This window comes from Neocloeon triangulifer, unplaced genomic scaffold (genome assembly GCF_031216515.1).
Source record: "Neocloeon triangulifer isolate White Clay Creek 2 clone unplaced genomic scaffold, ASM3121651v1 ptg000014l, whole genome shotgun sequence".
In the NCBI taxonomy this organism is placed as follows: domain Eukaryota; kingdom Metazoa; phylum Arthropoda; class Insecta; order Ephemeroptera; family Baetidae; genus Neocloeon; species Neocloeon triangulifer.
The window spans coordinates 5,345,903-5,372,182 of record NW_026775556.1 but is presented as its reverse complement, the minus strand read 5'-3'; the positions used below and the strand labels follow the sequence as shown (position 1 = coordinate 5,372,182).

At 34.8% G+C, this 26,280-nt stretch overlaps 1 protein-coding gene across 2 annotated transcripts; it reads right to left on the bottom strand.

Annotated features, from left to right (window-relative positions):
• Positions 1-494: 494 nt before the first annotated feature.
• Positions 495-25,794, bottom strand: LOC132199589 (scavenger receptor class B member 1). 2 transcript variants are annotated; one of them, XM_059624423.1, is made up of 10 exons: positions 25,340-25,794; positions 7,038-7,129; positions 6,430-6,590; positions 6,223-6,364; positions 5,927-6,130; positions 5,370-5,602; positions 4,898-5,061; positions 2,816-2,934; positions 2,636-2,761; positions 495-2,509 (listed from the first exon to the last, which is right to left on the bottom strand). In XM_059624423.1, exons 1-10 carry the CDS (start codon positions 25,578-25,580, stop codon positions 2,174-2,176), a joined length of 1,818 nt encoding a protein of 605 aa, XP_059480406.1. In that variant the 5' UTR covers positions 25,581-25,794; the 3' UTR covers positions 495-2,173. The 2 variants fall into 2 exon arrangements, with proteins under 2 accessions (XP_059480406.1, XP_059480407.1); XM_059624424.1 differs by lacking the exon at positions 25,340-25,794 and adding an exon at positions 13,224-13,362.
• Between the last annotated feature and the right edge of the window lie 486 nt (positions 25,795-26,280).

Sequence of the window (26,280 nt, the reverse complement as noted above, 5' to 3'; positions counted from 1 at the left end):
GTTAAAGAACCTCATTATATTTCCGCTGCTCAACCGCAAAATCACGACAAACAGAAACAAAAAACATGATGCCTTCTCTATACAACTAAAAAATAATGAAAAATGTTTTTTATTCATTTTACTTAAGCTGCCTAGCTGCGCGTGACAAATTTAAGAATCCCAAAACAAGTCGATGCATGCTCATTTTAAAACGTTTATGCATCCCGCGGAACGTGACTGTAATGCATGTTGCATACCTTTTAATTTTCTGGTTGCATTTTTAACGATTTTTAATATTACTTTTATTACAAGACATCTTCTGCAATTTTGAGATTTTTTGTTATCAGCATAAATCATTTTCTTGGTCCTTCGGAAAATTGTATTACGTAAAGATTCCAAGAAGCCCAGTTTGATTTTTGGACTTCTTAATATCTATTTATTAAAACAAAAAATTATTCTTCAAGGGAAAGTAATTTAATTTCCAATTTTATTAAAACAGGGCAATACAGGGAATAGCAAAGATAAACATCATATTAAGGGGATTAATCTGTGTATTTATTATGGTCCAGTTATAAAAATTGAGCTCATTGTTGAAAAACACGTGCGCGATATAATAAAAATTTATTTACATATACAAATGAATTCGATGAGATAAATTCACTATTAGAAATAATATGTATTTCTTCTATTTACACATACACACTGATATAAAATTGCACCTAAAATGTTACTCGATGGCGCGCCCAGTTTTCCCAAGAAAAAAAAACGAACAAACCAGGCGCTTACAAGTTGAACGCTGTTTGGAGGGTGATCAACAAAACATGCATGGTGGTAAAAATATGTATGATTGGGGGGTCAACAAGCAATTAATCACCTTACAACAGTATTTCGTATATAATTGTATAATGCAACACTTTGAGCAAATGGAATTTTTTATTATGATTCAACTGCTGCTCTTGTTGACTTGCTTTTAACCAAGAGTACACTATTATCACAGACGCTGCTGCAAGAACAATAATTGGGAAAGAGCACCGATTCAAGATTGAATTTGCAAGTGAGAAAAGACGACGTACGCGAAAACAATTTTTTTAATGATGTTTCTTTTGAAAATCGTGAAATATGACAAGGAAAAGAGTGTAAACAATGTTCTAGGAACATGGAGTAATATATGTCAAGTATATATTTGTAAGTTGCGATTGCAGAAAACGCAGTCAAATAAATTTCTCAAGGGCTCTTCACTCCTCCTAAAATGGTGCTCATAATTTTAGAATTTTTTGAAATAAAAAGCGATTTGACACAGCATTGAAGGGCGATTGGTCGCTAAAAAAATCTCTCATTTTTACTAAGTTGAAATAGAAATAGGTTGGCTGCATGAGGTTGTTCACACGATTTATCAGACCCCAAATTTAAAGGACGATAAAAATTATTGTAAAATCTTTTGAATTCGCTAAGTCAAATTAGAAAATCGTTCTTAAAATTTCCCATAAAGTTTGATGAACTTTGACGTCAATGTATTTAGCTTAACAGTTAAGTTGATTTTTGAGAAAATTTAAAAATTCATAATATTAATATTATTATCGGAAGCCTTTGAGTTATTTCAAGTTCTAGAAAAACTTTGTCCTTGAAATTGTTGAAATGAAACGTGTTTTTCCCTATTCAAATTGGACTCTAAAAAATAATCATTCAATTGCTCAAAAGTAATAAACATTCTAAATTTAATTTAATGAAGAATTTCACGACCTGCATTTTTATCTAGATCTTCGAACAAAAAAAATCAGTATAATGAAATTAAGATGTTTAAAAAAAGTATATATAAAAAGTAAAAAACATATTTGGCGGAAAATTTAAGCCTGAAAATGGAATTTTAAGAGCGTTGTTCTAACCTCATTTCTTTCTAATTTAATGAATCTGAAATAAACGCTGGTCAAATTTTCGTATCTTAAAATTTTGAGTCTTGACCTTAAAAGTGGGAACCTCTTTGAAAACTAACTAAAATCGAGATGATTTATCACAACCAATCAACCTCCAACTGGAATCGCTAATAATTTCTAAGCACATAGGTATTTCTAAACTAAAAAAAATGCAAGAAATATTTCAAAACTGGCAGTTCTTCTCCACAAGTTTGGCGTTTGATTTAGAGCACTTGGACAATTTCAGTGAGAGCCTTGTTTTCTTTCTTTTTGTCTTCCCTGTGTCACTGTGGCGCGAACAGGCAGGGTTGGGCGGCCGGGTCGGCGGTGGGCAGCGGCCGGGGTTGCGGGGGGTCGAGCAATAGGTACGACTCGCGGACAATCATGAGTCGGTGCTGGTTGTGGATGATGAACTCGCTGCCCCGCCGGAACTTTTCCTTGCCCCGCTCGATGTTGGCCTTGCTGAAGATGACTTTGCGGTAGGCGCGGGCACAGCTGCACGCCAGCACAAAGAAGCCGACCAGTGCCATGCCGTACGAAAAGATGGGCACGGCGATGTCCGAGAAGGTCGTCGCCAGGTAGATCCACCGGTGAATCTCGGGGGTCACTTCACTCACTCCCTATAAAAATATTGAACAATATTTATATTTCAAATTCTGGAAATCATCTTTAATTCTTTGAGCTTTCATTGACAAATAATATTTTGGTTTATACATGATTATATTTTAAATAAAAAGGTTACCAACCTCTTCAGCCCAAATGATCGGAAACATAATGGATCTGAATTTGGCTACTGCGTTGATGAACGACTGCTTTTCTACTTTTAGGTTGAGCTGCACCTTCACGCTTGCTTCTAACGTGACACCTAATTTCTGCAAAATTTGTCATTAACTTTTAAATTTTATTTTCAACAAATCGGATCTTACTGGCTGAATCTTGAAGAAGGTTCCATGCTTCTCCTTGCTGGGTTCCAAGCCTTCGACAGCCGCCAGGAGCTTCGGGTCAGCTTTGTAGAAATGGGGGTAAGACAAATAGACCGGCGCCTCTGTAACAGTGACATTATTTGTTATTTAAAAGTACCAAAAATGTTGATTGATAGTAAAGATATTTTAATAAAATATTTTTACTGTAATAAAATAAAACGTTGTGAAATTATAAAATACAATTTTCCCAACAAAATCTACATGTCATTTTACAGTCTCTTATTTTTGTGACTTGTAACAATTTGGACAAATAAACAACAATAACAATACAATTTTTTCGCCAGAGCTATTGTTGGCTTGAGGCTGCAATGACTATTTAACCTAACTTAGTCTTTGCAAAAGTTTTCAATGAAAAAATTTATGACTTTTTGCAAATTCACACAAACTGATATAATTAAATTTTTTGTGATGTTTGAAAACCATTTAAGTGTAAAAGAGCAACAATTTTAAAAAAAATATCTAAAAGAAGGGCTGCATTTAAAATAAATGAACCTAGTCGAAGCTATTCAATCACATTTTAAATTTAATTTATTCAACTGCTGGCAAGCCACAGCTTCAAATAGGTTAGACTATTTTGTTAGTCCCCTGTATTTTTCTCTTTAAAATTATTAAGAAAACAATCAAGATCAATTCCTATATTAAAATTTGCAGGTTCTTAAACGTTCCACTTTTAATGAGTATCATAATAATAAAAAAATGAATCACTGTGGCATTGGGATTATAAGTACGCTTGAATGTTTTTATTCGCCCGTTATGGCTTTGGCAGGTGTAGGCACGCACTGAAAGGTCAGAGGGAGTGCCGAGACATTTTTATCTGCCCAAGAGGAAGATCACCGACTATAATATTACGCAACGGAAATTCTCAAACAATAAGTCACTTGCATTGCAATTGTGTATTAAAAGTATTAATACGTCAAGAAAATCGCATTCGACCCACGCCTGTCCGTCGCCATCACACACCAATGTCTCTTTTGATCGAACGACCTAGCTCTCGCAGCCTCTCGGCTTGTTGTGATCAATCGCGGCTTTTATGATTTGGCGAGTACTATTAAGTCACCGGTGCAATGAAATAAAATGCAGTACACATGCACTTTCTCTTACGGTTATGCAGTCGCCGGCCGACTTTGACTCATTACACATTTTTTTCTTCAACTCTCGTCTGGCCGAAACCACAACAGGGCCGGCCGAGTTACTTTTAAAAGTCTCAATGGCGCCGCCGAGAGCCATCCATGAAGAACATGCGAGACTTGACGTCTCCTCAGAATAACATAAAATTCCCGTTTTGGTTAAAACTAACTAAATGTATACAAGTTCTCGGGTAAATATATATCTAGTTCTCAATTCGGTCGTTATTCGAATCGCCATCCGAAGGTTAAGCGCACTTTCACTGCAACAAGTGCTGGACCAACAATAAAACTTGCAGTGCAGCTGATTTGCATCACCGAGAAATTTCTCTCGCCCGCGCTGGAGAAAAGTGGAAGCAGAAATTAATTCAGTTTAGTTCCGCCCGCCCGGTTACGTTCTCCTCTCTTATGTCACTCGCATCTCTCTTCTTATGGCGTGCCGCGCCGGTTGCATAACAAGCGCCTTTTTCGGTTGCTTCCTCTTGTATTTCAGTTGCAGAGAGGAAGTTTCTTTCGTTCCGAGATAGGTAAAATTAATTCATTAATGAAAGTCCGACTTTCCCTGAAATCAAAAAGCCGACGGCGCAAATCCAATGGCCGCACGTGTTATGGAAAGAAAAAATATTTTCCAGCCACTCCTCTCATAAACAAGTGTGAGCGCAATCGATCGTTGTTTATTAGGAAATTGCAGCACGCAAATTATCACTTTTCACTCGCTCGAGTAGCGGAAAACTCTAATTATGCCTCAATCTGTCATAATCTCTTTTGATTTGGATTATTTCTGGTATAAAATGTATTACTGGAACTCCAAATTTCAAAATTTTTTTTCCCGAAAAGTGAAAAATTGAATTATTAAATATTGACATTCTTAAATTCAAATCAATATGGTTTTAAGACTTACGATACTGGCAGGGACTGATGTTCTGCAGTCCTTCGGGGGCGCAGTCTTCGTCCTCAGGACAAAAGCATTTGTTATCGGGGTTGTCCGCAGCTGAAGTTAACGTGTCGTCGTCGGGAGTGTAAAGACCGGCCAGAATTCCGTCTTTGGCCGTGTCACTGCGATACCTGAATGAAATTATGACGCATTTTTAAAGACTTTTAAAAAATATTTTGAAGTTGTTATTATTATGAGAAACTTCTTACTGAGATCTCTAAAGTTTGTTTCAAAATACGCAAATTTGAAAATTATTTATAAAGATAGTATCAGTTTGATCTGTTTGATGTAAAGACCTCAAAAAATGTAAAAGAATATAATTTGTTATTGCAAATACAAAGATATTTTATGACAACTTTAAAATGCTAAATTTTCCAAATTTTCAAAATTGAAGTACTATAAAGTACAAAAATAACAAGTTGTTAATTTTTTAATATACCTGAGTGGGATGGCCCTGCACAAGTCTTTGTCGTAGACATAAAGCAGGTCCGATTTGGTGATGGACTTTGGCGGAAAAAGGGAGCCCTCGCTGGCGTGGCGGATGGTGTTGCACGGCGCCTGCTTCCACTGGGGTAGGTCGGCGCGTCCATTCAGCCGGTCGTAGAGGCCAAACTCGGTCATATTGGTGTGGCCGGTGAAAATGTTGTAGACATCGCTCAGCGTGCCGTTACGCTAAAGGGGGCGAAAATCAAATCACAAAAAAATTAGTAAGTGTCAAATTTATTTTTATTTTTGAGGAAAACTAATTAAATTTCAAAACTTGTATTTAAAGATCTAGAGTTTATTTAAATATTTTAAAGATAACTCATTTTTAATTTGCACTCTAATGATTTTTTTTAATTTCATATTCTATAAAAAAAATTCCCCCAATTATAAATGTAAAGCAGCACAGGATTTAAAATTGTTGATAAAAATGTCAGCTTTAATAAATTATTTTCCTCATTACGAAGTTTTGTTTTTGTAAAATAAAATGAAAATTATATAAAAAAAATTTACCCCCAAGAGGAGCCCCATGAGCCGCATGGGCCGTCGGTGCTTTGGGAAGAACTTGTTCGCCAGCATGACCAAAGGGTCGTCGTATCCAAAGGCCAGCTCCTCAGGCGTGACCTCGACGAACGCCTTGAGCCCCATCGTTCGTATTGCTAAACTCAGTCCGAGCCGCATCAGCTTCGGCAAACTGGTGCTCAGGTAGCTCAGCGTCTGTCGCACGCGTTCAACAATTAGATTAATTTGTACACGGAAAGGTCGAGAAACGCGCTCGGGATGAACGAACGATCGATTAATTTACTCACCAGCAGGGGAATGTTGGGCACCACGATCTTCTGGTGCGGGTCGCCCACGGACAGCTCGGGCACGAAATGCAAAATTTTCCTGTGCTGGAACGAAAGGGTGCCGTTCTTGTGGAACACTACGTTCACCTTCTCCATGTTTTCTCTAAATTTGAAAATTTTTTAATTATAGAAAATAGAAAGGGTGATTTTTTTTTTTATTAAACTGACCTGTACACATAAGGCCCAATTTCGTTGAGCCGCGGCTTTTCGCCATTGTTGAGGAACCCGTCGGGGTTGGTAACATTAAATATGTAAATTTTGGTCAGTCTTGTGACGCCTGGTTTTTGCCAGTAGTGAAAACTGATCGTGTCATTCCATAACCTTAAATTCTGAAAACGAAAGAAATTTGGTTTTTTAAATGGTCTGAAAATCTTGGGACAATTAAATTATTAAATTACAAATATTAAAAATATTGTTTGGAACAAATAATTTTTGTTTCTAGAATATTGTTTTGTATTTGTAAAGGTTTTTCAGAGCGGAAGTCATTTTTCTTTATTTCAATATTTAAAAAAAATTTTATTGTTACAACAATATAACTCCAAAAATGAGTACTGATTTTTCTAGTATATCAAAGCAATAAACCATTCAGATAAATACACAAAATTATATGTTTTTGTGTGCAAGAAAAACCTTGAATTAGTTCAAGATTTCAATGGGAAAATATTGCGGTAATTCCGCGCGATTCCTTCTCGGTTTTTGCATTTCACGCTCGATGCTGCGTTTGAATGGTCGGAGAAAAATGCAATTGCAACGGAAATTGATGGAGCGAAACTTACTTTGTAGATGAAATAGTCTACCCAGGGTATCGAAGAGAGCACGATGCCGACGATCAGGGTGAATAACCCCAGCATGAACACCGCCAGCCGACCTGCGAACAAAACGTTTTTCGATGAGCGCCTCGAGTACAAAAACACTCGCTGACAATAAATAATTTAAAGTATTTCAAATTGTCTGGCCATTCATCTTCTCACACAATGTGAAGAAGAAGAAGTGCAGTTTGTTGGAATTAATAATCATTAAGTGAGAAGGAAGGCTTCTCGTGTCAAGAGAGGAAGACGAATTTTGAGCGACTGTCAAGTGCAGTTCAGAAGATAATGAACTTAAGTGTCTTTTCGTTCATTGTAAACTTCAATAGGTTTTCTAGATTTTTTTCAAGGCGATGCAATGTTTATGAGTTATGAAAGAACATTGTTAAGAGACTTTAATTAATTGTAAGACCATTTCTAATTAAAGATGCATAAATTCAAATCGTAAGATCTGTTGTATTTCAGGTTCGATGTAAATTATTAATTTAACTTTTGGTATAGACAATAAATTTCACCGGAGGTTGCCTCATATGGTAGATTTTTATGGTATTTATTTTCAAGATAGATGTACACCAATGAACTTAAAACTAATCCCCATAAGTCAGTGAAATGCTGATGTCCTTAATAGAATTATTGAATTAAATTTGTGTATTTTGAAAGCATTTAAAAATGGGAGCAAATGACAATGAATAATTGCAGGTAAAATACATTAACTGAGGAAAAAAACCTACTTTTTTTTTGATAACATATTTTTATTTGCTATGAAAAACAAGTCTTAATAAACGTTTTACTTTGAATATAAAGAGGTTATAAAAGTTTAAATCACGCAATGAAATTAAATTAAATTAAATGATAACACTTTATTCCGTTTTGATGCTATAATAAAAAAAATTTAAACAAACTTGTTCAATCTACTAACAGGAGTTAAAAATTCTTGACAGTTTTGAAGTTTTGAAATATTGATGTTTATTTTCGTGTCCAGGATAGTAAATAATATAATAGCCTCCAAATACTATTCATCATCTCCATTGAAAAAGTCATCATTTCAATTCATTCCTCTCCATTCATTCAAATCATCAGACTTGATGACTCCATTTGTGAAAACAACGCGTGAAAGACGAAAAGCGCGAGCGTCATACGAATAAATTGCGAATAAATTCACTACTTTCGAGTGGCTCTCGCCGTGCTGCAGCTATTGCAAAATCCGCCTCGCTGCATGTGTGTGCGCGCATGAAATGCAGCTCGATCTTGAGAGTCGGAATGCAGTCTCTCGGTGGTGCAGTGGCCTACTGACCAATAATAATAATAATGCGCTGCAGCCAGCAGCTTTCTAATCGCCAGTTAAATAAGGATGCGATTTGATTCAATTACGTGAGTGCGCGGCGAGATGCGTACGCGCTTTTATCGGCCACGCTCGTTTTCTCGTAGCTTTTTGCACCATCACACCTAAAGTAAAAGCGGAGACTGAAACCGAGTTGCACTCGCGAAAATTGACGAATGCAACAGCTGTTGGAGCAGCATTTGGTTTTTGCACGCCATATGGTTAGCTGGTGTTTGTTTAATTAAAGAAAATTACAACAAGTGTTTTGTCATTAGCAAATTTTTTGTTAGAGACCAAAAGTGATAATAAAAGAAGTTATTATGTTCGTTTATTAAATTTAACGTTTTTTTCCCAATTTGCATCCATTAAAGATCAACCAAAATAAAATATTTTCTCTTCATATCTTCTTTTATCTTTGCAAATATCAAACGCCATTAGTGTTTGAGAAATTGAATGCTGCTAGCAATTTTTTATCTTTCCTATATGAAAAAGTCTTTCTTGTAGATTTTTAACTCTCCTCATCAATTTTCTGGGCTTCCCAACAAAATAATTGAATTATTATGGTTTTTTTAACCATTTATAAATAAACTTTCAGCATACGACGTCCCTTTTTGATGAGAAATAGTTCCTTTTCTTTAATAGTTATAAACGGTTTATCTATCATAATGTAAATTTTTTTTTTACATTTTCATTTTCCAATAAATGTAAATTATTATTTTGCTCTCGCTTTTGAGAGATCGATTCTGACCTGATGCAGAAAGAAATAATCCTGCTGGTCAGGCACACGCATTTGAATTAATCGCGTAATTATATGCTCACATGGTGCACTTTCATCTTTCATCGAGAGGTGCAAGTAATCTTTTCCAACACACAAAGCAAAACCTGTGTGACCAGCAATAGTCTGTGTGTGTGTGTGTGTGAGAGCGAGTGTGTAAGTACAATCGAGCGCCGACTTTCATCTTCATTCATTCACCACACACGCGGCCGCGGAGAACAAATATGACGAGGAATAAAATTATCGTGTGTACAAGAAGTGTTGTTAGAAGTTGTCTCTGTACAGTACAGAAATTTTCTTTATAAACACATGATGGGTTTATTTCTGTTTTGAGAGAAGAGGTGCAAATAAGATTCTCATTACAAGCAAATATTTAAAAGACAAAAAACTAAAATCTGTTTTTCCCGAACAAAGAGATTTCAAAATAGAAAACAAAACTACCAGAGCTACTAAAAATTTCAAATTGCCAAATTCCTTTCTGGAGCAAAAAATAACTATTGAGCCTCTTTTTTGTGATAAATCTCTTTAATATGGTAGTTTTATAGGGGCTTTATTATTGATTGCTCTTTTTTAAATCACCACGCATTTTTTTTTTTTAATAAAAATTAGAATTTAATCATTGCTTTTTGATCAAAATAATACATAAATATTATTTGAAATCATTTTTTTTAAAGCCAGAATAGTTCATAACTTGCTAAAAACTTGTAACTCTTTTATCTGGTTTTTTCATTTCCAAAAACTAGAAAACGGTTTTCTACTCATTAGTAATGGTGACATTCAAAAATTGTCCACTATTACGTCAATGCGGCATTTTCAATGCTACGCATTTGGTCGTTAACATAATTGAGTGAATCGTCCGCTTTTGACTTGGTATTATAGCATATTCGCGAATACCTACTTTTTTTCAACCGAGGCACGCAAACCTTGAGCGGAATTTCATAATCATAAATATCGCATTGTCCGGCAGAGAAGAGGAAAACGCTGGTTCATCTCAATGTCTTATTATGGCTCCACCATAAGAACTGCGAAGTTGTTCATTTTGCAGGAATATAAAGCATAATAGAGTGATAATCTCTGTGCACCAAGAAGTTATTTTCAGACTCTTCAGTTGCGAATTTTTTATATGAGATATGATGAGATATAATAAAAAATAAACTTGGAAGAGCAGACAATGAATTTTTCTTCAAAACCTTGCTTAAATCATCACTCCGATTTTCCAGTCGACAAAAAATTAGTAAAAATTTTGACCATCAGTGTTTGGCTTAAGAGGGATTGCGCCACAGTACGCATTTGTATTTCTGGCACAATCAAATGGGGCAAAAACAGGCTTAAGGCCTTGGTTGGAAATTTTCGCGGAAAGCAAACGGCGCGATTTCGCAATGTCACCTTACCGTGAAATTCGTTTCCAGTCGAGTCATGAATTTTGTTCGCAACCAGAAGTTGGTTGGGTGCATCTCCGAAACCAAGTTCCTGGTGTGCGTTTAAGTGTTTTTGTCGTTCATTGTTTGTGCGCCGGGTATGCAGCAAGTGCAAAAAGGAATGGACTAGCGTGAGGTTGGAAAAATAAAGTCGGATAATTTAGCTGCGTTAGTTACAGAGCACAATAAGCCGGTCTTTTCAATTGTGCAGATTGTCACAAATAGAGAGAGGTGGAATCGGTAGAACGTTCTTGCTATTGCAGTCTAGTGTCATTGTAAATGATGAAGATTTCTGTCCGAAAAATTGTAATTAAAATTACGTAAAAGAATTGATCTGATTAGATATTTAATACATAGTTGAAGATATCTAATTAGTTTCATTAGAAAAGTTTAATTTAGACATTAATTTGTTACATGTTGCATTTTGTAGAAAACCCATGTTTTGAAAATTACTTTCAATTTAAAGTGCGGAGGGATCAAACTTATAATTAGAACTTTTATTCACCCCAAAAAAACTCAAGTTTTGAATTACATATTATCAAGTCTTTTAATGATATTAAATATTTTTTATTATCTTATTTAGCAATTTATTAACAATTTTGTTATACACATAAACAGATATATCAAAATTATGATTCTCCTTAAAGACTGGAAAGCCAGGATATCTAAAATAGTATCATATTTGCAATAATATTTTTTTCCCAATATAAATCTATTTTCAAAAATTATTAATTATTGTAATGTTAAAAAAGGTAGTTTGCAGAAATGATTATAACATCTAAATCATAAGCGTTAAATCAACGTTTCAAAAACTATAGAAATAGTTGATTATCATTAAATTCATCGACTATATTTTAATATTTTATCTTACCATCAAAAATATATTTTTTTAATTCTAACGTTTAATAATAATAAATAAGAAAACTATTTATTGAAACTTACCACAGAAACTTTTAATAATAGCTTACAAATTTTTGAACATTCAACATTAGCTATTATTACTTTCTAAATTGTTGCCTAATCCTAAAAGTGTAGCTTTAATATTTGCAAGTGAACTTCAAATATTGGATTTTCATTAGAGACCATAGTGTGGAGAAGGTCCCGACTGAGGTGATCAGAGCACCAAGTTGTGATTAACACGCATACTTGGCGCTCGTTAAACAAAAAGACACTTTCTGCAGCACATATATTTGATTAGTCATGATCTTGAATTCAACAGAGACGCTCAATTTATTTTCTCTCCTCTCTTTGTTGGCTGCGTTTTATATCGGTACACAATAATATGCACGTGTTCATAAAGCGTTGCCTAATTTTCGAGCATGTCCTTGTTTTATACGAAATGTCATTTAATGAAAGGACCGCACGTGTTGCCACAGTAATAATTGCTTCCTCCAGTGAAGAGATTTTACACCTCTTAACGACGCTTGCGTTAATAAAAAAATGAATTGATTTCCATAATTTCTCTCCGTCGCGGCGCAACAAGCGTGATTAACGCACGTGACCAGAGAGAATCATTTACGAAACTGATTAATACAAATAATATCCTTCATGCTCGGATAGCTGCTTTTGTTACACTGACATGATTTGGAGTTCCCAATTCAGTAATACGGTCGTTCATGATGAATGATTTTAAGGACTTTTTCATCTCAAAAGGCAGGAATGTCATTTTTTCCTGCGCCATTAAGAAAATCTGTTGTAAAAACTACTTAAGAAATAAGATTAAAAATATTATGCTTACTTTCATTTTAATTTTTTTAAATATGTCGTTATAATAATTACATAGCATAGTTACTAGGATATTTAACATAATTATGTCTGCAATTTCTTTTTATTTTGTATTGAATTTACAATTTATCAAAAAACGTTCATTTAAATTCTCCAGTCTAGAATAAGTTCTAAAATGACACTTGCATTATCCTTTCATTATAATTTCATAAAGTTTCTTGTTTTTAAATTTCTTGAAGAGGCAACGAAAAGCATCCAACAAGATTCAATCATGATATTTAATTTCACAAAAAAACGGTAATTATAATCGACTGATACGCACCAAATTGACCTTGGCTGTAACTCAACAAAAGAACTTTCAATTTCGAATTCCATTATACAAATGGTTTTTCTCTATATTGAAATATTCCGAAATAAATTCTCAGTTTGCCTTACTAGGCGAGGAAAAAGATGATTTTATCTAAAATATAAAATAATAATATAATATTTATACATAAGTAGTTAATTCCAACTTCCCAGCAGAGAAAAAGATAAATAAATCTTGATAAAATAGAAAAAGAATCCTGCAAATCTCATACGTTTTTTTCTAATGGGAAAAAATGCAGAAGAAGCAGTTTGATAATAAGTTTGGATACTTCACACTGACTGTAACGTATTGCAGCAGCGGCAATAACCACGACGGTATTATCCCTGAATTACACACGCCAGTAAAAATTTCTCATATTTAATCCACCACTTATGAGCAAAAAAGTTAGTTTCCATTGTCAAGAGTGGCGATAAATTCACGTGCGCGTCGATGAAGAACGTTCCAGCAGTTTACATCAAAACACAATAAAAAGCAGCGTTATCGAGTGACGCATTGAAATATGAAAAATTATTACAAAATAGGAAAATTAAAATGTGCAACAAAGCAATACCTTGCGGTGCGGAGACCTTCTTAAAATCATCCGCCGACCACCTCATGTTGATTCCATCGCCAACAACGACAACAGCAAAATTCCAATTAGCAACACGGCGACCGCAGCCACATTTATAAGTACAAATAAAAACGCACTTGTACTTATTGGATAATGAACAATTTTTTCTGCTCTTCGTCGCAGCCTTGGTGCAGTCCCTCCTCTAACCCTTTGACCTATTTCTCCGACGCGTGTGTTCTGCTATCTTTTTATTATTTTCGCAGATTCTCGCGATCGCAAGACAATATCGTCCGATTGCTAAGGGTCAAGTGCCACATTTTTTTGCAACCACTTAAAATTGCATTTCATCCTTTTTGCGCAGAAAAGAAATTTACACACAAGTCATCGGGCGTTAAACCCGCCGACGATTGAACTTTGTATCGCGATTTCGGCCGTGAACTTGGTCAGCAGATCAAAACAGGATCCGAATTTTTTCACCACGTGAAATGATGAGTTTGGTTGGTGTAGGTCAGTCAGAGGGGAGTTTTTAATCACGAATTTCGCCTTGACAGTGACTGATAAAGTGAACTTGCGGTAGATCAAGAACGGCCGTCTCAACATGAATCGAAAATAACCGCAGCGCGATAAGTAATAAATAAAATAGAACAATTTAACTGGTGCAAATATTTAAAAAAAATCTTACATTTTTTCTATGATTTAATATGTAATTTAAAGTAATTTATTTCCAATTTTGGTATTATGCAGAGATGATGGGAAAATTAATCTTTGAATCAATCTTCACGCGCTTCAACTCTTTGAATAAATTGTTTACAATGCTGAACGTAACTAACATGATGGAAAAATAAACAATCTACAGTCTTCATATATCTCCTACCACCCATACACTATGAAAAATATTTGTCATAGCTAAATTGGTAATTTCTTTGTTTTTACTAAATAATTATTTATACTAAAAGGAAGTTTATTTTAAATGTCCTTTTTAAATTTTCTTGTATTGAAAGTATTCTGAGAACTGATCTAATTTTTAATATTTCATAGTCAAAAAATGGGGTTTTATTTAAGAACCATAAATATTTGTGACTGGCTTTTTTATGCACTGAAATAATTCAATGAAAAATCAGAGAAATAATTATATTGCACCTTCATTTTTGTTTTATCTAACAATAAATTAATTGTATATTTTCTGGAAACTAGATAAAATAAACTTAATTTCAGGGTTGACGAGCGCGCTGATTTTAAGCACGCTCGCGCTCGCGCTCTTTTCTGAAAATTGCGCTCGCGCTCTCCAATTTTTCCTCTCGCGAGCGCTCAAGCTCGCGCTCTTTACCCAAAAGAGCGCTCGCGAGCGCTCTTTTTCTGGGGTCGCTATTTTTTTAAGTAAAATTGTTATTTGGATTGGTTTTCTTCATTATTTAATTATTAATTAATTATTTCATTGCTATTTTATGTATGGTCTAAAAATATACTAATTTCCATTGAGTTTCATAAAAATATTTTTCGGAAATTTGGAAAATGAAAAATTCTCTATGTTTTTCGAGCAATATTTCATCAATTTATGGTCCCCAAAAAGAGCGTAAATGAGCGCTCTTTTCAGCGCTCTTTTGAAAAAAACGCTCGCGCTCCCGCTCGCGCTCGCGGTTTGAAAAAAATCGACGCTCGCGCTCCGCTCTTTTGAGCGCTCTTTCAGAGCGCTCGTCAACCCTGCTTAATTTCCTATTCCGTTTTTTTTTCATTATTCAGAGTCAAAATGAATGAACTTGGCTGGGTGCTTCAGTCCAATTCACTCGTGACCAAGATCTTTAGAAACGAAAGAGAGTCGCTCTCACGCGAAACAGTAACAGATGCTCGTAAATTAATCCTCTACTAGACTGCAATAATTTGCGTTTGCCGCAATAGAATTAAATCAGCACTTTTCGCACGTCCCGTCCGTGCAATTAGGCAGGCGTAAGAGCGTGCAATGTTTGTGCGGTTTCTCAAAACCCCGTTTGCCGACTATCGAGCGAGTGCAACTGCAATTTCATTTGTCTCGCCGTGGAAAGATGCACACGACCGAATTACCATCAATTCATTTTGGCATCTGTTGTTGACGAGGGCGGCCGCGTGGAAATATTCTTTCTACTCTATAAAGTTAATGCGCCTGAAGAATCGAGTCAGTGGGATTTTTATTTGCACTTGATTTTGCTGAATAAAAAGCATCATCAGAAAAATAAACAATCGTGATATACAGAGCCGATTTTTTTTTCATTTTGTCGTAATGATGCAAAAACTGAAAAATGCGCTCTCATTTTGCTGCTCTTAACAAAGATTAGCTTTTTTCATTTGATTTATTGTTAGTGTTTAAGGTCGATTGTATTTAAGTGGTGCGCATTAAACACAGGTAACACGATCTACAATAATTAAAAAATAAGTGGTACGAAATTCTCTGACGTACAAATAGGAATTCGCAATCAGCCTTCATTTTATTTATATTCAACTGCATCAGATCACTAGCAGTGATAGTGTCCCGAGGCGGGAAAGAGAATCGTTAGAAAAAATTGTAGTTCCGCTTGCTGGTGAATAATAATTACTCTAGATGCCTAGATGCACTTCTTCGAACATCTCCGTACTTATTTACGATTTTTGCTCCAACCGTTGGAAAATGATGCTTCCTTCTCTTAAGAGTAATAAAATTGTGAGATTTTTCATTTGTCCAGGCAATGTAAAATTGCACATGATGCGAGAGAGCGAAATAGCCAATAATGCTTTATTTTGATCAATTTAAATATTGAGGAAACTGACGAAAACATACTGAAAACTGTTCAAAGTTGAGCAAAATGGGTTTAAATGAAGTTTTGAATCATAGAATAAAAATCTTATTATTTTCATATCGATTCAGCTTTATGAAAAGATACACCCAAATGATAATAATTTTGAAATAAAATAATTTTAAAATAAAAGCGCAAGATATTGAAATTATTGAGCAACTTGATAGAGACAGACGTCAATTAAAACATAAAAGCCCGGAGCATCTGAAGGATTGATTGACGTCACGCACAGAAAGGGTGCAACCTGGCTGCGTAAGGTGGTGCTCATTGGCGCACAATTATTTAATGAGTGTTGCACCGATAGCGCGTTGTTGCAGCGCGCAAGGCTGGAGTCAACTGACTAGGTCAAGGTCGGCGTAATCGCTCCATATTTTACTCTCGGTGCACCGACGAGAGTGGCTCTCAGCATAGGCTACACAGATTTATCAATAATTGTGCGTTTTCGAAAGCAGCGATTCGCCATAATGTGGAAAGCTGCGGTGCTCAGCAATGCACTCGCGCGGCCCACGGTGCACTGCACGTCCATTACACGCTGCAATTCGATTCAGTGACACAACTCATAGTAGCTGCACAAAGAAATGCACAGAGACGTGAATAAAAACGCTCGCGCTCATTAAGCGGCAGTAAAATTGAAATTTATTGCGCGTGTTTGCGGTCTGAACAGTAGCCGCACACAAGACAATAGCCTCAAATCTGGTTTGGAACGAACCGTACCTAAATAATTGCTTTTTAATTGAATTTAATGAAAGGGCTTAAAAAAAAGAAATTTTATTTAAAACCACTCATAGAGAACTAAATATTGATCGATGATAAAATATGAATAATTAATTTTTAATAAATCGCTTCGATAATTGAGAGTTAATTTTTCACTGATTTTTTTTGTAAATTCAAATAGTTTGGTAATCAATATTTTAATACGAACAATTTAATATGTGGAGAAGAATAAATTAAATGAGTTCCGTGAAAGTATGTTTATTTCTTCCAAAATTAAAGAATAGAAGACTTTTAAACAAATTTCATACTTTGCTATAGGGTACAAAAAGTTATAAAAAAATTCAAAATTTTTATTATTTCCTAAGTTAAATAATAGTTTCCCTCCCGAAAAGTCACAAAATCTTTATTTGAAATAAATTTAAAAAAAAAATATATGTAATCAAGATTTAACCCCTGAGCATTAGTGCTATGAACTTCTACGCGATGATTAGCGTGGGGTCCGCGCGGACCCCAAATTCCCTTTTTTGGCTCTCGGCCCTCCAGTTGTGCACGCAATGACCTGAAACTTTCAAGAATCAACCCATAATCATTTAGCATTAGGGTGGGCTGCATAATTTTCAACCACCACCCTTTCAACCCCTTTTACACCCCCTTGAAAATATTAAAACCTGCATTTTTAGTATTTATGCTACAGTATGAGCGCTAAGCTCCATGAATTAAGGGTGCTTGGCCAACTTAATGCATAAAGGGATGACACATATGCAACCCCTTAACTTTTCAACCATTCAACCCCTAAAACAACCCCTAAAGCAACAAAATTCTTCCACTCTGTACTACGTCAATGTGTTTTTCCTGAAAAAGAATAAAATACCCTTCTGTGACTTAGATTTTTGCAAGGTTTTCTGTCACACCCTCAAATCACCCCAAAACTACCCCTTGAATAAATGGCAGAATATTTTGTTTGTTTTCCTTGCCTCGAATTTTATAATAGTTGTCAGTGAATGCGAATAAATTATAATTTTTGCAGCATATTACATTTGAGGCAAGGAAAATATACATAAACCTTTCTGCCATTTATTCAAGGGGTAGTTTTTGGGTGATATGGGGGTGTGACAGAAAAAAATGCAAAAATCTGAATCAAAGAAGGGAATTTTTATACTTTTTTTGTAAAACACGTTGACGCAATACAGAATGGAAGAAATTTATAATTTTCGGGGTAGTTTTGGGGTTAATTAGGGGTGTGACATCATATTTTGTCAAACGTAAGCCCCCACCATGTGATCAAGGTTATTTTATTGTAAATAACGAGGTGCCTCACTGATTGGAAGCAATTTATAGCAACTAAGGGTAGTTTTAGAGGGTTGAAAGGTACAGGGGTTGCATAAGTAACACCCCTTTACTCATATACTTGGCCAAAGCCCCTAAATTTTTTGTACACCCCTAAAAATATATGGTTCTGCGCTCAAGCTGCAGCATAAAAAGAAAAAATTAGTTTTTATTGATTTGAGGGGGTGAAAAAGGGGTTTCAAGGGTGGGGGTTGAAATTTCTGAAGCCCAACCAAATGCTAAATGGTTCAGGGTTGATTCCTGAAAGTTTCAGGTCATTACGTACACAACTGCAGTGTTGAAAGCAAAAAAAGTAACTTGGGGTCCATGCGGACCCCACGCTAATCCTCGCGTAGAAGTCCCGCTTTTTTTGAAAAAACTTAAAAATAAAAAAAACTAAAAAAAAATTTTGGTTTTTACGATTGGCTTTTAGTAAAGTATCACGAAAGAGTCAATTAGAATTTTTTTCAGATTTTTTAAAGCAGTTTTCAGGGAGTTAATTAAAAAATAACGCTTATGGGGTCCGCGCGGACCCCACGCTAGCTCTCAAGGGTTAAAATAACAATTTTCATTCTGAATGAAATGAAAATTATTATCAAGAGCAGAAACCAAAGTTTATGAAAGAAAAGGTTCAGGAAAATAATTATGTAGTATTTTGAATGAAAGTGTTAAATGACTAATGAGAGGAGGAAAATTGCACAACTCTCTAAATTTGCTAACGAGATACTGTATAATTTGAATATTAAAACATTATAAAAACACTAAGTCCATTAGCAGAGAACAATTATTTGCGTTAATTCCCAATGACAATCGAACGCAAGTTTAAGGTTGCCAAACGCGAAAGTTTGTCCTCACGTGTCCAAACAACGAAAACGTCTTCAATGCCACTGCGACTGTTGAAATCGGCAGTCATTGTTTGACTTTATTTCTCCTAAAACGTGGCAAAATAAAAAAGAGCGCCGGAGCGTGGCAGCAACAGGCCATGGGATAATGTGGGAATTAGTAAATCACGCCGAGATGGTCAAAAGTGCCGGTCATCCTCAACTGCAGACGGTCAAAATTAATCTGCAGTTTTTTTTTTTAAATTTCGGTTTGAAATATTTAAAAAGAATAAGACAGCCCTTTCTGTAATTAGCGGCAATTACAGATCAAAAAAATTCACTGTCGGCGTAATTAAGTGATTCAGCTGAATTTGGACGGAGATGCACCCAAGGTTGTGCATCAGCGTTATTGAATGCAATTTCGGCAACTTGGAAGGATATGTGCATTTTGAATTGTTTGGACAATGATCTCACTATCTCGCCGAAGACGAATAAAAAACTCGCGTCATCTCTTGTGTCTTTTTTATTTGTATTTGCTTGGACATCCGATCTCTTCCTTGTATAACTTTGGTAAGAATTGCAACTTGCAACGTATCGTTTTGGAAATTGTTTGCATTATTTCTCTTGAATAAAGGACGTAAAACAGGAAGAAGGAAGAATGATTTTCATTTGTGAATAGCAGAGGCAATAAATATTTAAATAACCATTTTTGTATATACAAATATCATAAAATGGTTTAATTTAACAATTTTGTTGGTTATTAATCCCTCTATTTGAATTTAACTTGCAAAAATATAATAAAATCGTGGAAAATTGTTCTCATCTACTTTAAAATAGAAACGCAAAATATTCTGTTGCAATTGGGAATAATTAACAGTGTAATGTGAGATGTTCTCAAAACAAATAAAGCCCCAATTTGAAGTTTTGTTCTTGACCTAAACCTGTCTTTTAAGTGTTGACATAAAAAGTCAGACACCAAGCTTCTAAAAATGGCTCATCCGGTGATACAAAAAAATCAGTATTAACAGGAAAAATTTCTAGATTTGGGTATTTCATTTTGAATTGTAAAAACGGATTTATTGTTTTACAGTGAATGAGTTTAAAATTAAATTATCATTACAACCCAGGCTAATTTTTTCATTAAAAATAAATTATCAATCGTGCTATAAATTATGAGCAATCTATTATTCACGTTCCAATTTTAATATTAAATATATATGAATATTGAATACATATATAAATTAATAAGAATTCATTAAACTTTAATTATGCTTTTCATTTTATATAAATAAATTAATTTAAACCTGATTGATATTTTTCTTTTACAACCTCATTAAAGAAACGTTTACATAGAAAATTTAATATAAAAAATTCAAAAAGGCTATATGAATTATTTTGATCTATCTCCATTTGAGGCTCTCACAAATAAACCCCTTCCTCTTGTTAATTAACAACTTAACTTAATTTTTAGTATTGTTTATATTATTCTTTCTGCGGCCGAGTGCTACGTTCATTTCCCTTTTTCCCAATAGCTTCTCTCAGCGTTAATTACCGACTTTGATTGCAAGCGATCGCCGGCCGCACGCTACGAACGCAATTTACACAACGCATCCGTCTCATTACTTACATTTTCCACTTGGGAAACATCGCCGACTTTGATCGTGAAATGGCACCACGAGCCGCGGTCACCCAATCGTGGGAAAACCACAAAGTGCATTTGTATAACGCTGCGCATTACTTTTCCATGCTCATTATTGTCTAGGGGTTATCCGCAAATTGCTTGTAATCACAAACTGCGAGAGTTTTGACATTGAAAACAAATAAAAATGGCAGGACATTCAGAGGACATACAATAATGCACTTTTCCCCTTGAACTGAACAGGTGCATCTCTGTGACAAAGACACTTTTGCTTCCTCCTTATAACACCTGTATTTAAATTTTCATTGTTCGTAATTCATTCGCTCAATCTGCATAATTATGGAGCTCATTGCAATTGTTAGGAGGTAATTAATTGTTTTACAATTTTATTTAAATGTATGGAAAAAGTCGCACAATTTTCATTGTTGCTGCGACAAACGTTTAAAATATTATAAAAAATATCCCCTTTCAAAACATTCAGCTTTTAAATTCAATTTTGTTGTTCAATGATATTGATTCTCAATCATTTTACTCTTCAATTTAAATCTCAACAGATCGTGATTGCCCACCCAGAAAGTTTTAATGACAATAAATGCTTGCGTTTCTCTTAAAATTATAATTTTTAAAATTCGTATTTTTCTCCCTAAAAAATAACAGAATTTTACAGTAATTTGTTATAAGAATAAAAATAAATAAATTAAATTAAACAATTTTCAAAAATATAAACAATATTCATTTGATAGATTAAAAAAAAACTGATAAATTTGTTTCAAAAATTTTTATTGGTTATTTGTTTTTGAAAGATTAATTATTTCTTTGCTATTGCTTTTTATATTTTGAATTTATAGTTTCTACTAAATGTTAATTGTTTCATCATTAATTATATTCTGGAAAAAACATTGAAATATAAGACAAATCAATAATGTAATCTGCAAAATAACGTCAGTTTCTCCCTGAATAAGAAATTTTTGCCGGAGCAAACAACTTTGATTCAAAATTGAAGGCTGCCGCGTAATAGAAGAAAAAAATTAGTAACGCCTATAGCCTTAGCGGATTGAATGGGTTCGCATCTCGGGTCGCACTCTCTCGGTACTTGTATGGGGAAATTTGTGTGCAATATGGCTGCTGCTGCTGCTGCGGTGGTCGGTCGGAATATAGCAAGTTGTTTTGTGAGGCGTTTGACCTAGAAAGGTGCATTGTATGAAGGATCATCAGCTGAGAGCGAGAATGCACTCCGTGTTTGTGAAAATGCACTCACTTTTTACTCTTTTTCTCTCCAATGCACCGCACCATTCAGGCCGGTCGCCCTTGAAAATGCAAGGAACAGTTGTAAAATAATTACACACAAGTGCAACCGCGGAGGGTCCACTACACAAAATCACACGAATTTCTTTGTTAGGTCTGGCTGTAATTAATTGTTCAAAAGTAAATATTTTCTTATATTTTAAATTTAAAGAATTAAAATGAACACTAAAAATATCAACATTTTGGTACAAAGTCTTAACTTCATAAATTTTTGGAAGTCTACACTTTCGAATTTTTTAAATGTCTGGTTAGATTTTGTTTTAAAAATTAAAATAATAATATAATAAAATTGTGGCTTGTCAGTCTTCAACAAAAGGCAAAAAAGTAGAAAAAGTCCATTATTGTACAGAAAAATTACGTTATGGAAATAGTTTGGCTGTCGCAATACTTCAAACTTTAAGAGTGAATAAAAAAAACTAAATAAAAGTTCATCAACTTTTATTCTGACACCTCTATAACAAATAAAATTAATGCGTTTTTGAAGGGAGCCATGCAAGAGAAGTTGCCAATTTCTCGAGTGCCATTCACCTGATAAGTAGGTGGAGATGAGTGCATTTTGCGGATTTTGCACAATCTATGTAGCTGTTTGCGTTAGGCGGATTTTTTTCCCTCTTCCCAATTCGCTACAGTGTGGATTCCCATCGTCGAAAAGCGTTTCGAGTGTCACGCGTTTCGAGAGGTTAGGTTAGCCGGCCAGCGTTCGGGTTAAAATGACGTAAAAATTTCGCCGTGTTTAAGGTCTGCAAATTGCTCGGCAAACAAGACACAAAATTGATGAGCACGCCGAGTGTGTGTTTGTCGTAAAACACGTCGGGTGTGACAGTGCACATAGTTACTCTTTCATCGGCGTTTGCAGACCTGTTGGCAAATAAATAATGTGCCAAAAAATAAAATGATTACCAGAAATTATACCATCATTAAAATGGTTTGTGCTAATTAATTTAAAAATCAAATTCGATTAAATTAGTAAAATGAAGAACTGAAGGTCTATTTAAAAAAACAAATTTTCTGCAATTAGATTTTTTTTATTGTTAAGATAAATATTAATAATTATTAAACATTCAATATTTCAATTTAAAAGTCTGCAATTATTTGATTTAGTTAATTAACATTCTGACATGGTATTATACAGATAAAACACTTTAATGCAACCGCTTGATATCAAAAGATGAATTTTTCTATGAAAAGCAATTTCTAGTTAAAAACTTTCGTAAATTGCGATTATTAGACTTATCATAAAATCTGTTAATAATCTGGATCGGCTTTAATTTTTTAACACCTGGTAGTAATTTGAAGGAAAGTAATTAAAAAAAAAACTAAAAGAAGTTTACTTGGAAGAGGAATATTTAAAAATATTGCGTTAAATTGAAGATCGATTTAAAAAAATCACTCAAAATTGAGCCTCCTTGATACCTGTTGCGCGGGTTGCATAAGACAGAATAAAAATTTGGAGAATTATTCTCCTCAAACTTTTATAACACATCTGGAAATAAGATTCGGTAAATTGTGTACAAAAATTCTTAATGTTTTATACAATATCTTTTTTAGAAAAAATAATATCAAAACATTAATACAAAAAAAAAAAAAAAACGGTAAATTCTCATTTTACATAATTGTGATTTATTAATTTAAAATAATAAAAAAACTAGATTTCACATCAAGCTCATATTTTTCATTCTATTTTGTCCGAATCTTTGAGGAAAGCGCGAAAAACCTATTCGAGCAGAAAAACAAATTTCTCCAACTCCCGCCTGGCCTAATTGCCTCTCATAATTTTATTAAGGAATCTCCATGTTTCTTTCTTGCAAGAAAAAGCAGCAGTCAAGTGCAGCAAATAATAAATGTTTTTTGAGTGTGCAGCAATCCGTGTGTGTCACTTTGAACAAAAAAGAAGTGAAAAAAAAAATAGAAAAGAGGACCATCCTCGATTTGCCGTGTGGCCGATTTTAGTGCTTTTTTACGAGAGTGTCGAATCAAATGAGCGGCGAGGTGAGACAGCAAATGTTATTGTTGTCGCGCCACCAAAAGAAAGAGTTCGTTTTCGCGGCCCTTCAAACTTTTCTCTGTGATCCGATCTCAGAGAGGAACCGATGGAACAGTTATAGGAAGGAAAAGTTGTAAATAGGGGAATAGTGAATATCTAAATTGCTCTCGGCTAATTTTCTCGGAATGATCCAATTACGATCCTGCTGCATCTCTGCCAATTAAAAGTTGAAAAGGTTTGCTCTCTTTTCAAGCAAGTATGTAGTGTAATGAGGAGATAAACAGAAGAAGCTCTAATTTAATTATCGCAGCGTTTGCTCAGATTCTGAGAACATTAATTCACATGCAGACATCATTCTTTTCAAGGTGGGTGGAAACAAAGAGATAAAGTGAAGTGCGCTACAGGTGCGGGAGAATAAATATGTGGGCTAGAGCGAATATTTCCTTGCTGTCACCAAATAATTTTTATTCTGCCGTGGAAAATTTTTCTTAAGAATTTGGAATTATTGAAAAAAAAAACTAATGTTAACAAATTTCGGCAAAGAGAAAACTATGATTCTAGAACATTTTTTTAAATAAAATTAGATTAAAATAAATCATGTTTATTAATGTATCACCGGGCCAAATACATCATCTTATGATTGCAGAAATACTTATTAGTTTTAAGCAATTTTATTTTTAACATAGCAATCTAACAGTCCACAAAATTAACTAAGAAAATTAAAAATTTATCAAATTTGCTCTTGGTCTTTCAGCTTATTGCCCATAAATTTTTAGATGTGCTTTTCTAGTAAGCGTCTCTCTTTTCCTTGTGACATCGAGCCACTCGTCACTAGATCATTGTCAACTTGCTTAACGTGCGCGGGAAATCCTTTGCGTTGCGAATACAAATTTGAAACGAATGAAGAAAAATCTCTCATCTCCAGCATATCGCAAGATTGAAAACACACTTGTATACTTGCCAGAGTTTCTAACTAACATACACGCTCTACAATTAATGGCAAATGTATAAGAAAAATTTATGTAAACGCGCGAGAGGCATGACATGATAGTTCTACTGCTCGCTTAATTGACTTTTACTGGGTTGCATATACGTGGTCGCACAGCTTTCATTCGGAAGAAGTGCAAGTGCATTAATTTATATTAATTGCTTTATTGTCAGTAACAAATATTCAAAAAATAAAAAACTTGAATGAAGAAAAACGGATATAATTGAAGATTAAATCAACTGATCTATCTTCAGCTTTAACGCAATTATGTGAACTAGACAGAAAATCTTATTCCATCATGGGTGTCTCATTATCTAAATAGTCAGTCAGATTCCAGCCTGATTAAATGGTGTGTTGATGATGAATTGAAAACAATCCACAAAATATGTTACTAAATTTAACGGTATGTTACAAGTCTTTACAGCAAGTCGGGTCAAAACGTTGTACTCAAGATGAAAAGTAAAAATATTAATGATATAAGGTTTTCATTTGTAAAAATAAAATTCATCAATTTCTTTTGGCAAAATGGTCCTACCGTGGTTGAGGTGTCCCTTTTCGGAAATGAGCATCTGGACAGGCAGGGTGTCAGTGTTGCCGCACAGGCGCTTGTCCTCGGCGTATTCGCCGCCGTCGTGGCGCCGACACTCGCGCTCGGCGGCGCCGCGCACACCAAACAGTCTGTTTTTGGCGACACGCTTGCACTGCTTGAGGTGGAGGCCGACGTCGGTGAGGGGGCGGCCGCCCCCTGCTTTGTGGTGGTTCTGGTAGGCCAGCATGTCACGTCTGCGGCGCCGACACGGTCATCGCCGCCTCAACACGGGCGGACAAAAACAAATCGGGCGTCGATCGCATGTGCACTGCATGTGCAACGAGAGCCGCGGCCACTTTTCCCTCCTGGATCCTGGCTAGAGATGCTGAGTGACTGCTCTCGCCGCGCACTAGCTGCCGTACGTGCAGTTGATCTCCCACTCTATCCCCTGCACAACTCACCTCTGAAAACAAAACCAACTTAGTTTGAGCTGTGAGATTTTATATTATAAACGTGCGTTCGCGATCAGAGCAAAACTAGAGGGGAGAACGCAGATCTAATTCTTATTGCAATTATGGAATAACTACACATTACATGCACGTAAAACACGCATCCCGCTTGACATTTGTTTCACTACAAAATTTCCGATTTTTTTTATTGCAATTGTAGTAAACAATAATTAATTTTTTGATCAAATTAAAGCAAGATTTATCTATGCACCAATTGACGGTGCTCGTCGTATTAAATTTTGCTAAAATCCAACCCTCAATATAATTAGGGAGGTATTTAAAAGTTATCAATTCAACTTTTTAAGAGTTGATCAAGTCAGATATCCTTAAACATATTTGTCGTTTTGTTTAAATATTTGTCAAAGTTTTACAATTTATCCTTTTTTAATTAGCTAAAAACATGTCAGTGTAGGGCATTCACAAATAAAAAAAATATCT

What these genes read in the sequence shown, in the direction of transcription:
- LOC132199589 (XM_059624423.1), bottom strand. Translation starts at nt 25,580, where the DNA reads ATGCTGGCCTACCAGAACCACCACAAAGCAGGGGGCGGCCGCCCCCTC. An exon ending in TGCCCAACATTCCCCTGCTG is followed by an intron (nt 6,131 to 6,222) that starts GTGAGTAAATTA and finishes CGCGTGCGACAG; the next exon opens with ACGCTGAGCTACCTGAGCAC. An exon ending in CATCAGTCCCTGCCAGTATC is followed by an intron (nt 2,935 to 4,897) that starts GTAAGTCTTAAA and finishes TCACTGTTACAG; the next exon opens with AGGCGCCGGTCTATTTGTCT.